General features: G+C 34.3%; 4 protein-coding genes across 4 annotated transcripts; all 4 read left to right on the top strand.

Moving 5' to 3' along the window:
- Positions 1-127: 127 nt before the first annotated feature.
- LOC106351404 lies at positions 128-2996 on the top strand. The gene is made up of 6 exons (XM_048782520.1): positions 128-668; positions 1054-1276; positions 1469-1595; positions 1679-1966; positions 2052-2285; positions 2415-2996. The coding sequence occupies exons 1-6, from the start codon at positions 599-601 to the stop codon at positions 2853-2855; spliced, it is 1383 nt and encodes a 460-aa protein (XP_048638477.1). The 5' UTR covers positions 128-598; the 3' UTR covers positions 2856-2996.
- Positions 2997-5994: 2998 nt separating this feature from the next.
- On the top strand, positions 5995-7863 carry LOC106433713 (pseudouridylate synthase 1 homolog). Its single transcript, XM_013874538.3, has 2 exons — positions 5995-7167; positions 7252-7863. Exons 1-2 carry the CDS (start codon positions 6056-6058, stop codon positions 7703-7705), a joined length of 1566 nt encoding a protein of 521 aa, XP_013729992.2. The 5' UTR covers positions 5995-6055; the 3' UTR covers positions 7706-7863.
- Positions 7864-9673: 1810 nt separating this feature from the next.
- LOC106433714 lies at positions 9674-11742 on the top strand. Its single transcript, XM_013874539.3, has 4 exons — positions 9674-10223; positions 10326-10494; positions 10584-10799; positions 10885-11742. Exons 1-4 carry the CDS (start codon positions 10150-10152, stop codon positions 11197-11199), a joined length of 774 nt encoding a protein of 257 aa, XP_013729993.1. The 5' UTR covers positions 9674-10149; the 3' UTR covers positions 11200-11742.
- On the top strand, positions 11662-12349 carry LOC106433715 (plastocyanin). The gene has a single exon (XM_013874540.3). It carries the CDS (start codon positions 11679-11681, stop codon positions 12177-12179), a length of 501 nt encoding a protein of 166 aa, XP_013729994.1. The 5' UTR covers positions 11662-11678; the 3' UTR covers positions 12180-12349.
- The last annotated feature ends 2616 nt before the right edge of the window (positions 12350-14965 follow it).

Here is a 14965-nt window from a genome sequence, read left to right as displayed (position 1 = left end):
CTTTAAACCCCATCTATACCCTAAGTAACCCCTAAATTCTTCAAATTCTACAAAATCTTCAACATTTTATTATATAATTTGTAATTTACAAAACTGTCTCATATAAAAAATATTAGTGTATAATTTATTTTTTTAAAAGATATGAATAATCCTAACTATACTATCTTTAAACTCTATTTATACCCTAACTAACCACTAAATTCTTCAAATTCTACAAAATCTTCAACATTTTATTATATAATTTGTAATTTACAAAACTGTCTCATATAAAAAATATTAGTGTATAATTTTTTTTGAAAAAGATATGAATAATCCTAATTATACTATCTTTAAACCCTATCTAAACCCTAATTAACCCCTAAATTCTAGAAATTCTCTAAAATCTCCAAAATCTATTATTCCCTCCAACATTTTAGAGCCCAATACCCAATTCCCTCCAACATTTTGGACCCCAAAACCCATTTTCCCACACTTAGAATTTTTTTTCATCTTTTGTTTCCTTAAGAAGCCGTAACCTTTCTCAAAGCCGTAACCTTTCTCACCTCTAATAGTCTCTCACCTCTCGTCTCTTTCGATCTCTCTTCTAGCTCTCTCTTCCATGGCTGCTTCTACCGGAAACACAGCTAACGACCGTCGTCGTCCTCGCCCTCCCGGCTTGACTCTTCCAGGTGATGTTTCGATTTCTCTCTCTCTCTCTCTTATCTCTTTGCTTCTCTCTTTTCATTTTGTGTTTCTCTCTTCCAGTTAGGGTTTCGTTTTTCAATCGCCACACCTAGATTTTCATGTTCTAGGGTTTCGATTTCGATTTGGGTTTCAAGTTATGGTTAGGGTTTTGATTTGGGATTATGGTTTGCTTTCGGTTTCGATTTGAGATTACGGTTTGCTTTCGGTTTTTGATTTGGGATTAGGGTTTGCTTTCGGTTTGGATTAGGGTATGAACTTTCTGTTTCGATTTTACTTTCACGTTATAGTTAGGGTTTGCTTTCGGTTTCGGATTTGTGTTTTAATTTTTCTACAATCTTAACAGCTTCTTATGTTTATCTCTGTCTACAGATTTCAGATACGTGAGACCCCAATTGCGAACCGCGTCAATGCCTGCTGTTACGGCTCCTGCTCCTGCTCCTGCGCAACCAATAGGACCTTCAAGTTCAGGATCTGCGGCTCCTCCAGCGGCTCCTCCAACCTATGTGAGGAGAACAGAAGATGCTCTGCTACGTGCTCCATCCAGAATAAACCAGCCACACCTTCATCCTGATAAGCCCAATGGAGCATTGTGGTAAGTGATATCATTTACTTACCATTAGTTAATAACCTTTAGCTAGTGTTTATTATAAATTTGTTGCCTTTTTTAGTTACCTTAGTTAAGTGTTAATATTGTCCTTAGCTAATTCTTCTTATCCGTGTGCTCAATGACGTTAGCTAAGTCTTCTTATCTGATTTTGTTTTATGCTTAACATTGTCTTTGCAGGTTTGGGGTTGATCCTGAAGTTCATGCTTTTATCCGAGCAACATGGCAGGGAGATTACTGGGGGCCGTGGCAAAGCTGGATAAAGGTTCCAGAGCCGAAGAGAATAGGATGGTGGCACTCATTCATTGTAAGTGATCCTGAACCATCTCCATTTCTATTCCTAAGTATATTTTTGTAGCAACAATACTAATCACTTCTCTTCTTTTCCAGCAACAATACTACTGGGAAGACAGTCTTCATGAGGAAATCCACTTTAAGTGGAAGCTTCAGACTCAAGTGACTATCTGCGGACGCATAAGCCAAAAAAGGAAAAAGAACAAGCAACCTAAATACATCAGTGAGAATGACTGGAAAATAGTCCTTGCGAATTGGTCAACAGATGGAGCAAAAGCCAAGAGCCAATCAGCAGCTGATTCTCGCACTTCGGCTCCGGTGGGGTTGAAGATGCACGTCCATGGTGCAGGACCACGCTGCTTTGTAAATATTGGGTATCGTATGGTCAGCTTTCCAACTTGTCTTACTTGCATTTTTTTTATTTATTTAACTGCTAAAAGTCTAACTTTCTGTTGTTCCTTTGTTGTAGATGATCGACCAAGGTTTGGATACACTACCTTCATATACAGACCTTGCAAGCAAGACACATACTCGCAAAGACGGGACCTTCATGGACGAACGAACTGAGCAACTGGTTCTAGAGGTTGAGCAAGCAGTTGAAGAGATGTTAGAAGATGGTTCTCCAGATGGAGATAGCCAAACTTGCTCAACTGCTGCCACAGAAAATTCTAAGCGCCTTCTCCTAAACCAAGAATACATCAAGGTAATAATCTCTCTTGCTCATTATATTTGTTTCTTACTCTTGTATTGAAATTGTAACAAGATCAGACTGCATTTTCTGTGACTGAATTTTCTCTGTGATAATGTTATCTTGTTTTTGTGTCCTTTTCAGCGTGGAAAGACATGCAAGGGCACCATTTATGGGCTTGGCAGTGTTCAATTCAACAACAAACATCCTTCGGAGTCAGTTCCTGCTTCACTCAACCGAAACATCGGCTTGGAGACGAGGGTTTGTGGTTTGGAGACCGTCACTCAGGAAATCAGGTCTGATTTCCAGACTTTGAAGTCTGATGTTCAGGCTATCAAGACTGACTTCAACCAAGGGATGGCTAAAACTCAATCAAGTCTCGACATGATTCTGCAGTTTCTTCAGCCTCAAGCTTCCAATCATGCTGCATCTACTCCACAACCAACTCAGTCTCAAGCTCCTCCTCAAGGTCAAGCACCATCTCCAGCTCGTGATATGTCTCCAGCTCAAGGTGAATCACAACCTCAACACTTCACCGGTAACAATTCTGAGTTAGATAGGTGGTGCAACACACTCGGTTTGTAGGTCTTAGATGTGGCGTGCCCTAAATCAAGTTTATGTATTATGTTTTAATCTTTTGAACCTTCTGAATGTTGAATCTTTTGGATGTTTGTCTTTTGAACCTTTTGAGCTTTTGGCTCAATATGTAATATAATTTTCTGTTTCTGTTTCTGTTTCAAAACAAAAATTAGTTTTTTTTTTGAAATTGTTGAAATACCTACTCACGAAAACTGTCGTAGCAAAACAAAAACAAAGAGACGAAAACATTCATCTCTAAAACGTAGCAAAAAAGATAAAAGAGACGAAATCATTCATCTCTAAAACGTAGCAAAAAATTAAAAGAGACGAAAATCTTCGTGTCTAAATCGTAGCAACTTGCCACGTACACGTCCGTAGCATCTTCGTAGCATGTTGAAACGATTTTTGCTACGAACCGAATTTGCTACGATCGTATAGCTACGATTTTGAAATCGTAGCATTTCGTAGCAAGCTCTCCATATAGCTACGAAAAATCACTCATAGCTACGATTTTTGACCGTTGCTATTTACGTTTTTTTTACTAGTGAATAGAGCGATGAACCGAAAATAAATGAATTAATTTATGTATGAAATAAACTCATTTGTATTTTATTATAAAATAGAAAATAGAATACAATTGGAATATTTTTAAGAGAAATTTTTTAAGATAGTCATTTTTAAGTTTTTGTCACAAAAATAGTTTTCCATGAAAAAAAAGACCAAAATAAGTTTTTATCATTTTTATCCTAGAGTTAAAAAATCTAGACTTAGAGTTTAGAGTTAAGGGGTAGGGTTTTGGGGATAAGATTTTAAATTTTAAAAAATAAAAAAATAAAATTAAAATTTTCAAAATAAAAATGTGCTATTTTTGATTATTTTCTTTCTTGAGAACTGTTTTTTGTGACAAAAACTTAAAAATGATTATTTGAGAGAATTGTCCTATTTTAATTTAAATTCTATTCTAAAATAAAAAATAGAATGAGGTTGGAAATGCTTTAAATTCTACTAAATAGTACTAGTAAACAACAAAAAGAAAATTTGAAACACATATCAGCTAAAATCTCAGTTCGTTCGATTCAATAACATTTGGTCTTGGGGTAAAAAGGTTGGTGAAAGTTCATTTAGTGGAAGAAAACAATTACAAGTCGCCAGCGCAAATCATAATTATGTTTTGGCGAATTTATTCCTTATACTTTTCCACCTTTTCTATCATGCATGCGTCTCATGCATACCATCATCATTATCGTCATTTGCTCGAATTATCATCAGGTGTATTCATTCAAACCCATTTATCAAAGATATTTTTTTGACCTCTTATATACTCCTTTCAAGCGCTTTGCTCAAAAGTTTAGTTCCTCTGTTTTGTATTAGACGATGTTTTACTTCTTTTTCATTGTCGATGATATGATGTTTTCACTTAATACACAAATATTAAGAACACTACTTTTTATCAAAAATATTATTAAAATATAATTTAAAACTAATTATCTATATTTGTGCAAACATCATATATTATATATGAAACAACAAAATCTTTTTAAACCATCGTTTATAGCGAAACGGATGGAATATTATTTTTAGTCATCTAATATGTTAATTAACATGAAACTATAAATAATCAATTTGTTATGTTCCCCGTCACAAGATTCTTAATTACAAAAATATATCCAGTCACATTTTTACTCAAATGGAATACGTACTTCTTTAAAATGGGATCATTTACCCCGAGATTATATGTGTTTTATATGGTTAGCGTGGATGTGGTTAATCATACCTTAAAAAGAAGAATAGATTGATTTTTTCAGTTCAAAAAGTTGATTTTTGAAAAGAATTTGGGAAGATCGACGTGAGACTCCATGATTAGAAATCTTTTACGGCAGGCGGACAGCATTTTCACGTGATGGAGAAGGTATCTAATGAATAATTTGTTCTTTTTGCCCTTTGTCGCGTATTTATTGACATTTTAAATCCAAATAATACAATTTTTATTTTACTTTTAATATATAGAAGATGGCTAGTGAAGAAAGAAACAAGAGAAAACGAAGACGATAAAGAATGGAAAGACAGTGTTGGGTTGGGTCGAACGTCAGTTGATAAAAGATCGGCTTTTTGTTATTTAATTTCAAAACATGAATCATGAAGTATGCCCTTTCTCAAAAAAAAAAACATGAATCATGAAGTGCATGACTCCATAAAATTCACATCGCTTGCTTTTGGGTTTCCTTCACATCTGCTTATGTTTTCATCTTTTTAATGATTTAAATTGCTTATGGGTAATAACGAGTCTGTGTACTAGAGTAGATAATCACTGAAAACCATACGAGGTTTGGACATCATGTCTTAAATTACCTCTTAACCTAAAATTATTTTCTGCAGTAGTTAAGTGACGAACTTTTAACAAAACTTCCAACAAATTTCAAGCGGTTATCAGGACTGACGCATATGATATAAACAGCTACATATGTTGTATTTACCATGCAATATCATTTAGAGCAAGTACGTAGAGGCTTTTCTTTCAGGGGGTTCTCCTTACTTAGACTTTGGCTGATGCAACGAACTCTGCCTGATATAACTCCGGTTGGGACTCCGTGGTCTTGGGTGAAAGATGAACATGCTCAAAGAAGATGCTACGCAGAGCAATATTTGAAAAGGATGATTAGTACATTCTCCTAAGCTCGCATATTAACATCTTAACATTCTCCTTTTCAATTTGAATATTGCAAAATTTCGATATATCATGGATGTCACATTGTCATAAATGAAATATCTTCAAGGAGTTACTTTGATAGACGACTCAACACCTAAAAGGAGATCTTCTAAAATTTGGAATATGTACTGATTAAAATAATTTATTAAGAACACCTCAAAAACTGTTTGGCTGGAGCTTTTATTCTTAAGAACATGGACTGGTAAGTGGTAACAGAAAAATATCAGTTAAGCTGTTTTGATGGTCATGTTGCGTGACCAACTGCTAACAATATCAAACACAACAACATCTGGGCTCAAAGGCCCAATAAATAATCTATTGGTTAAAAGGCCTATATCAATCATCATTTACGGCTTTCAAGCCCAATAATTAGCATCGGTCTGATTCTGTAATACGTCGTCGTTGAGATGTGCCTCCTCCTTCTAGTTCTAGGGTTCTACGAAGGAACATCACTAAACTTTTAATCTGTAGCAAAGAAGAAAAGCTCTTCGTGCTGAAAATGGAGAATCAGGAGCCCAAACTCGAGGAATCGCCCCACGACGAGGCTCCTGATCAGGAACCAGAGCAGAAGAAGCTCAAGATCTCCACCGAAGGCGATGAACCAGCTTCGTCAGCTGCTGTAACCGCCGTAAGCGGCGGCGCTGAGCGAAGACTGCCGAAATACAAACGCCGGAAAGTCGCCATCGTGTTCGCGTTCTGCGGGGTAGGGTACCAAGGAATGCAGAAGAACCCCGGCGCGAAAACCATCGAAGGCGAGCTCGAGGAGGCTCTGTTCCACGCCGGCGCCGTACCCGAAGCCGATCGGAACAAGCCACGACAGTACGAGTGGGCTCGATCGGCTCGAACCGATAAGGGCGTGAGCGCGGTGGGACAGGTCGTCTCCGGTCGCTTCTACGTCGACCCGCCTGGGTTCGTTGAGCGGCTCAACTCGAATCTCCCCGATCAGATTCGTGTGTTTGGGTTCAAGCGTGTAGCGCCGTCGTTTAGCTCGAAGAAGTTCTGCGATCGGAGGAGGTATGTGTATCTGGTCCCTGTGTTTGCTCTTGATCCGTGCTCGCATAGTGAAGCTGAGATGGCTAGATCGGACTCGGGATACGAGTATGTGAAGTGTGTTGAGTGTTGCGAGAAAGGGTATAAGATCCCACTCGGTGTTTTCGGCAAAGAAAGTGTCGATGATGATGGTAAATCATCAGAGGTTCAGTCAGACATTTCGTCGAACAACTGTGGTGCATTAAAGGTTGAGACTTTAAGCTCTAACGGAGAGAAAACTCTAAACCCAGATTCTGAGGAAGAGATGACTAAGAGTGAAAGCAAGTTCTGTTATGGAGAGAAGGAGATGGAGAGGTTTAATAGGATACTAAGCTATTACGTTGGTTCACATAACTTCCACAACTTCACCACTAGAACGAAAGCAGCAGACCCAGCTGCGAACCGTTACATTCTCTCCTTCAATGCGAACACAGTGATTACACTCGGCGGGAAAGACTTTGTCAAGTGTGAAGTTGTGGGACAGAGCTTCATGCTTCATCAGATCCGGAAAATGATTGGACTTGCTGTTGCTGTCATGAGAAACTACGCACCTGAATCAGTGATTCAAACCGCTTTCAAGAAGTAAGCTTTAGATTTTTTGTATATATAATTGTTTTGAGGGGAAAACTGATTTTTTTTTTTTTGAATTGGCAACTCTTTAATCAGGGATGTGAGGATAGTTGTACCGATGGCGCCAGAAGTTGGACTATACCTTGATGAATGCTTCTTCACATCTTATAACAAAAGGTTTAAAGTCAGTCACGAGGAGGTGTCAATGGAAGAGTACAAGGAAGTAGCTGAAGAATTCAAATGGAAGCATGTTTACTCTCATATTGGCTCAGCAGAAGAAAAAGATGGAATTGTGGCGATTTGGTTGCATTCATTGAACGAAAGAAACTATCCAGACCTACGTGTTGCTGAACACAAACCAGATGAAGTCATTGTCTATAAGAAGATTGATGCAGCCTCTGAAGAAAAGATCAATGAAGAGGAAGCTGCTGTGAAAGAGAACGCTAATGGCGCTGGTGAGCTACTCCTTGTCAGTAAGGTAAATGATGAAACCTCTGAAGAAAAGAATATGGAAGAAGGCGACCGAGTGGAAGAGAAGGCGACCGAGTGAAGCCGCTTTTGCCTACTGCGGATCACTGGATTCACTCCGCAGCAGGTCCATACCGGTCTAGTGAGTATGCCTCATTTGTTTTAGAATTTGACATTGTTTCTGTGACCTTGAGTTATGTTTTTCATTTGACTAGCTACGGTGGAAACATGTTTGGCCTCTTTTTGTTTGTCCTCGTTAGCAAAAGCCATCCAGACAATTGTTTTGACACACAACTAAGCATCAGTAAAAATCAAATCTTTGGTAAATACTCCCTCTGTTCTTTAAAGATCCATTTTTTAGAAAAAAAAATTGTTTCAAAAGAAACATTTTTTATATTTTTAATACATTAATTAAAGAAAAATTGTATTTTTCAAAAAATACAATTGGGTTTAATAAAATTTCACTGGTTAAAAGTTATTGGAAATATTTAATAAAAAAAATAATGTATTGGAAAATATAATTTTAAATATTTTTTTAATAAATGTAAAAAAACTATAACATGAATCTTTAGGAACATGAGGGAATATATATTAGTAGACGCTACTTTGATCATCAGTTCGCTTTATAACACTCGGAGACAGCGCAACTCTGCCGTTCATCTCTGCTCAATTCAGGTCACTTTCAAATACACTGACAGGGACATCCGTAATACAATCACTGCGAAAAGGCATAGGAGCAAGTACAAAATTCTTATGCCACTTTGGTTTCGGTGACATGACATGATCAACCAAATTCTTCAAAAATGTGTGTTCCTTTTTTTATTATTGTTTTTTGCCAAGAAAACACAAACTTAAGCTTTGTAACCCTAACTATTCATTTATGAATATTTACAGTTTAGCAAAAGAAAAAAAAAACTAGCAGAACGTGACAAAATTTAAATCAGCAACTCAAATGAGCAAATAAGAACATGGTTATAACTTAAGTTGGGTGGAATTAGGAAACATTTGGGAATACAGAATATTTTAGAAATGTATGGAAACTCATTGGAATATTCTTTTTAAAAAATATCAGTTTAGAAACGATGTCAACTTACGTTTTAATTTTAGAAGATTTGTGATTTTTTTTTGGAAACGTGAAAAAGCTGTTTTAAAGCAAAATATGTAAATAATTAATAAATATATTAATATATTTTTTATGTTGATAAGTTTCATGTTTTATTTTCTATTATTTGATAAAAGAGTAATGATCAATTAGATATAAAACATGTTTTTGTTTCCAAACTAACTTATGAAGGTTAAAGTGACCAAAATAAGTTTTATTAGAGGGTTAAATGACTTTTATACCATTTTATACAAATATAAATGAAAAATATTTAAATATAAAAAATTATCCAATTTTTTCGTAAAAAAATTTAGAAAACAATTTTAATAGAAATTTAGTAAAAATTTCTGTGTATAACATCTTATTGAATTTGAATTATATATTTATATAAGAAAATATTGTTAAATAATTATTATATCTTTTTAAAATTTAGGAAGATATTAATAAATATGTATAATATCTTCATAAAATTAAGATTTTTTTATAAATGTGTTAAGAATACATACTTAAATATATTTATCGAAAGAACTTCATGAATATATAGTTATTAATACATTACTGAATTTAAATTATATGTAAATTTAGTAAGATATTCTTGAATGTGTATAACATATTCCTTAAGTTTTGAGAAGACTTTGAATTTAATATCTAAATTTTATAAAGATATTATACATATTTATATTTAAATATGCATAAAAGTAAAATTCATGAAATCTAAGTATACATATAAGTTAACTTAATTACACGTTTATGAACGCATTCATTTATTCAATTTTTTTAATGAATTCAAGAAGATATCATATATATTACAGAAGATTTTTCTAAGTTTTGATTTAAGAAAAAATAATTTCAAAAGAAAATTCGGGAAAAAGAAATTTTTAATTTTTAAATATTTATTTTAATATTTAATATATAATTATTTTATATATTTAATAAATAATTATGTAAACTATAAATGAGAGTATAATTATCATTACTTCTTAAATAAAATCTATTTTGATTATTTTTATGGGTTATTTAGAGAACAAAAAGTAAAAAATAAAATTTTGGAGATTCGCATTTGATAAAATGTGTATAAAATCTATTCAAAATCTTTTATTTTTTTGTGGATAAAAATATTGAGATATGCTATTTTCATCTCTAAATATAGAGACAAAAAGTAACATTTCTCTATATTTTTCTCTAAAATAGCTAAAATAGAAAAATTCTATTATAAAGTTATACATTGGAACAAATTCACATTAATAATAGAAATCTCTATTTTAGAGAAAAATATAGAAGCATACATTAGAGATGCTCATAGCAGAAACTATAAAACGGAGAGGCTGACTCTCACAAAGATGAAGAATCACAACTACACTACAAACATAAGAGTTCAGAAGAGAATTCCAATAGCAAAACAAAAATAACATTCCTTCAAAAAAATGGGGATATCCGCATTCGAATGGGGAGAAAGGCAACTAACGCTGCTGTATAACAGAGACAACTTTGATACCTGGCAAGTTTAATATTATTCAGACCTTTTTAGGGTTTAATTTTTTTATTGCATTAATTGTTTAGTTGATGAGTGTTACGTTTTACATTCGTGTGGTTAAAAAAGGATGATAAACGGGGCGGCTTGGAATGTCGAGGTGTTGAGTGGTTGGGCTCAACCGAACGGTGGGACATGGTGTGGTATCTCTAGAAATGGCCGAGTTGCTTTTCTTGTGGACGCAATGATCTTTGACGGTTTAAACAATTGCGTCTCTCTTCCTGCTGAGTTCTTGCAGGTTTGGTTAAATATTTTTTTCTTTTCCCTGTTTTTTTTGGTTTAAGCTATATTGAAAATGGATCTCAAGAAGAATTGCTTTTATTACAGGGCCACATGAGTCCACAAGACTTTGCAAATGAAATAGCTACAGACCCTTTGAGATACACCGGGATGACCTTTAAGCTAATTGTGGCAGACATAACTTCAAACTCTATGTTTTATATCAACAAATTATCTGCAACTGTGCCACATGTTCGTACAGAACAAGTTGCTTTTGGGGTGCATATCCTTTCTTATTCCGGACTCGATGGCCACCTTCCCAATGTAAATTAGTACAAGCTCAAGTTGTTTAGGATCTTCCATGTGCAAATTTCTATTAATAGTGACGCTTTGGTAATAATACATGCAGGATTTACGTCTGAAAGATTTTTTCAATGAGATGATTGATGAATATAAAAACGAAGAGCAACCATCGCTTAGGGAGACTGCTGAGAGGTTTATGTATGATCCAACCGAAGCTGTGGAAGGAAATAAGCTGACAGCATTTTTTGTGGACTTTGAAGTAAGAGAATACAGTAATTGGATTCCGATAAAAGAAGGACGCTACAGAACAACGAGTACAACAGCATTGACCGTGAAACCGACTAATGAAGTAAAGTTCTATGAGAGGTATTTGGAGAATGGCGAATGGAGAGACCATCAAGTATCTTTCAACATCGTCTAGTTTTTAACCAACATTGCTCAGCATCTATCTGAATATTATATTATCTCTATTATCGTTGATTATTGTCTCTCTTTCTCTTTACTTTCACCTTAATTCATTCATGTGTTCATTGCGTTAGGGTCTTTCTGTGATCCGTGAAAGTTACTTTGTCAAAAAAAAAAAACACTGAAACAACATTTCATGAGCAAGTTGAATCCACCGCATAAAACAAGCCTAATCTTTAGAAGGAGAAATGCCACGTCATCGAATAAGCTTATCCCATTTCTTCACCTCACAATGACACGTCATGACAGACAGTATCTAAAACCAACCAATCACAACGCGTCTCTACAGATAGTATGGAGTTTGCTTTTTAGAGCCATGCATTGCGTTATCTCATTTTCTCCCTCTCACCACATAAAACTAATACACCTCACAATTTCTCAATCGACACAAAGATATCAAAATAAAAAAGTAAATCTAAGCCTCTAATCTTCATCATGGCTTCAGTAACCTCAGCCACCGTCGCAATCCCATCGTTCACCGGTCTCAAATCAACAATCTCCAAACCCTCCGCCGTCGTTAGAATCCCCATGGCCGCAACATCATCAAAGCTCACCGTGAAGTCATCTCTAAAGGACTTCGGAGTCGCGGCCGTAGCGGCTGCAGCTTCCATCGCTCTGGCTGGAAACGCCATGGCGATAGATGTTCTCTTGGGATCAGGAGATGGAGCGTTAGCTTTCGTTCCCAACGAGTTCACAATAGCGAAAGGAGAGAAGATTGTGTTCAAGAACAATGCTGGATTCCCACACAATGTTGTGTTCGATGAGGATGAGATCCCAAGTGGTGTTGACGCGAGCAAGATCTCCATGGACGAGCAAGATCTACTCAACGCTGCCGGAGAGACGTACGAGGTTGCCTTGACTGAGCCTGGGACCTACAGCTTCTATTGTGCGCCGCATCAGGGTGCTGGTATGGTCGGTAAAGTCACCGTTAACTAAATAAAATGTGAGTGAAGTGAAAGAGTGTCTCTAAACAAAAGTAGAGGCTTTTCTGTCAGTCTTACATAAAGGTGTTTTTGTAATTCTAAAGAGTGTTGAATCGAATGGACCGTGGTTGTTATAGTATAACTGGTTGGTTCTATAAATGGTTTTTCTTGGTTTATAAATTATATGTAGACTTATGTCTCGCCATCAAAGTTTTCGGAGTATTATAGGTAGACAAATAGAACTGTTAAAAAAATAAGCTGTTTGTGTAGAGATCCATCTGCACCCTGCAGACATCAAGCCATATATATGAATTTAATTGTATAAAATGTAAAAAGTATATTTACTAATAAACTCAGTCATGACATGTATAAGCGAACTACAACATGTAAGAATCCATGCATGTAGCAAATATAAGCTTAGATGTACACTACAAGAAAACAGCGTAATTCTGACGGACATTCTGACGGAAAATGAGATCCTCGGAATATTCCAACGAATTTCCTCGGAAATTCCGAGGAAACCCAAAATTTGGATTTCCTCGGAATTTCCTCGGAATATACCGATGAAATACCGAGGAAATCATATTTCCTCGGAATTTCCTCGGCATAGTCCGAGACTTTTCCGACGATTCAGGGGTTTGCTTTTAGGGTTTATGTTTCCTCGGAAAAGCCTCGGATATTGCGAGGAAATTCCGAGGAACACTTGTTTTTCCTCGGAATTTCCTCGGAATATTCCGAGGCTTTTCCGGGGAAGTAGGGTTTTTAAACTGAAAACAACGTTTTGCGGTTTGGATAACACTTATATAACCCCTATTAAGTGTCTTAGACTGATTATGAAGTCAAAATTTTGTTTAAGTGAAACACTTATATAACACTTTTCTGATTGTATGAACGAAATCTCCACAACATAAGAGAAACACTTATACACTTTAATAAACGGTAAAGGGAATACTTACAATTCGTTTTGAAATTTTGTTATTTCATGGTTTATGATCATCTATACAAAGATTCCTCAATGGTATGCATTACATTTGTATAAGAAATGATATAGGGCAAAAAAAATTGATGTTTTGAAACCCCAAACATGTGTTCCTCAGAATTTCCTCGGAATATTCCGAAGAAATTCCGAGGAATAATATAAATTAATAAAAATACATGCACAGGATATTCTTTTTCCTCGAATTAATGAAAATATTCCGAGGAAATTCCGACGGATATTTAAGTGGCCGTCGGAATTTCTTCGGAATATTTTCATTTAACCGGGCAAACAAGCCGCCAAATATTTCGCGAAAATTGAAATTGAAAATACTGAGGGAATTCCGACGGAAAATATCCGTGGACCCTAGGTTTTATAAACTCGAAACGCATCTTCTTCCCCATTTCTCTCTTCTTCCTCTCCGGCGATCTCTCTCTCCTTCCGGCGTTCTCCACCTTCTCTCGCGACGATCTCTCCGGCTAATCCTCTCAATTCCCTTACAAATCATGTAAGGACCCTATCCCACTCTCTTAGGTCCTACTTATTAGGTTTTTAAGTAGATTTGATGATTTTAGAAGTTTTTTGATAGATTTTTGTTAGGGTGATTGGGTAGGATTGTGATTTGTTGTGTAATAGGTTTAGAATTGTGATTTGGTTGTGTTGAATTGATTTAGAATTTTTTTTATAAATTGTTTATTATTTTTGTATTTACAAAACGTTTTTTCCATATAAATTCGATTTTACAAAACGTTTTTTGTATATAAATTCGATTTTTGGATTTATAAAAGATAATTTCATATTTATAAAAATATTTATATTTATTAAAACTAATTTTGTATTTATAAAACATTTTTTTTGATTTATAAACACTATTTTTTATTTTTCTATTTATAAAAACTATTTTTAAATATACAAAACGTTTTTTGTATATAAATTCGATTTTTGGATTTATAAAAGATGATTTCATATTTTAAAACTAATTTTGTATTTATAAAACATTTTTTTGATTTATAAACACTATTTTATTATTATTTTTATTTATAAAAACTATTTTGTATTTATAAAAAGATGATTTCATATCTATAAAAATATTTATATTTATAAAACTAATTTTGTATTTATAAAACATTTTTTTATTTATAAACACTATTTTATTATTTTTTGTATTTATAAAAACTATTTTGTATTTATAAAAAGATGATTTCATATCTATAAAAATATTTATATTTATTAAAACTAAGTTTGTATTTATAAAACATTTTTTTGATTTATAAACACTATTTTATTATTTTTGGTATTTATAAAAACTATTTTGTATTTATAAAAAGATGATTTCATATTTATAAAAATATTTATATTTATTAAAACTAATTTTTTATTTATAAAACATTTTTTTTATTTATAAAAACTATTTTATTATTTTTTGTATTTTAAATATGTTTTCTATTTCAATTTTAATTTTATATTTTCGAATTTCATTTTATAAAAATAAATTTATAATTTTTTTTTTAATTTTGGAAATATTCCGAGGAAGTGTATCCCTCGGGATATTCCGACGACATCTTCCTCAGAATATTCCGAGGACTTTCCTACGAACTTGTGGTCCTCAGAATTTCCTCGGAAATTCGTTTCCTCGGAATTCCGTCGGAAATTTCCGAGGGATTTCTGAGAAAAAACAAATTTTCGAGGACTTTTTTCGTCGGTATGTCGTCGGAATAGCGTTATTCCGACGACATACCGACGATTTTTTCCCTCAGTATGCCGCTGTTTTCTTGTAGTGGTATCATCTATTACTCGATTGTAACATGTATAAAGTCAGCTAT

This window comes from Brassica napus, chromosome A6, assembly GCF_020379485.1.
Source record: "Brassica napus cultivar Da-Ae chromosome A6, Da-Ae, whole genome shotgun sequence".
NCBI classification, from domain to species: Eukaryota; Viridiplantae; Streptophyta; class Magnoliopsida; order Brassicales; family Brassicaceae; genus Brassica; species Brassica napus.
The sequence above is the reverse complement of the archived record's forward strand: the minus strand, read 5'-3'. Positions and strand labels throughout refer to the sequence as shown.

Excerpts from the sequence above, each read along its gene's own strand:
- LOC106351404 (XM_048782520.1), top strand. The coding sequence starts at position 599 with ATGGCTGCTTCTACCGGAAACACAGCTAACGACCGTCGTCGTCCTCGC. Across the intron at positions 1,277-1,468 it reads AAGCCCAATGGAGCATTGTG|GTTTGGGGTTGATCCTGAAG; the intron begins GTAAGTGATATC and ends TTGTCTTTGCAG. Across the intron at positions 2,286-2,414 it reads TAAACCAAGAATACATCAAG|CGTGGAAAGACATGCAAGGG; the intron begins GTAATAATCTCT and ends TGTCCTTTTCAG.
- LOC106433713 (XM_013874538.3), top strand. The coding sequence starts at position 6,056 with ATGGAGAATCAGGAGCCCAAACTCGAGGAATCGCCCCACGACGAGGCT. Across the intron at positions 7,168-7,251 it reads ATTCAAACCGCTTTCAAGAA|GGATGTGAGGATAGTTGTAC; the intron begins GTAAGCTTTAGA and ends CTCTTTAATCAG.
- LOC106433714 (XM_013874539.3), top strand. The coding sequence starts at position 10,150 with ATGGGGATATCCGCATTCGAATGGGGAGAAAGGCAACTAACGCTGCTG. Across the intron at positions 10,495-10,583 it reads TTCCTGCTGAGTTCTTGCAG|GGCCACATGAGTCCACAAGA; the intron begins GTTTGGTTAAAT and ends CTTTTATTACAG. Across the intron at positions 10,800-10,884 it reads TCGATGGCCACCTTCCCAAT|GATTTACGTCTGAAAGATTT; the intron begins GTAAATTAGTAC and ends TAATACATGCAG.
- LOC106433715 (XM_013874540.3), top strand. The coding sequence starts at position 11,679 with ATGGCTTCAGTAACCTCAGCCACCGTCGCAATCCCATCGTTCACCGGT.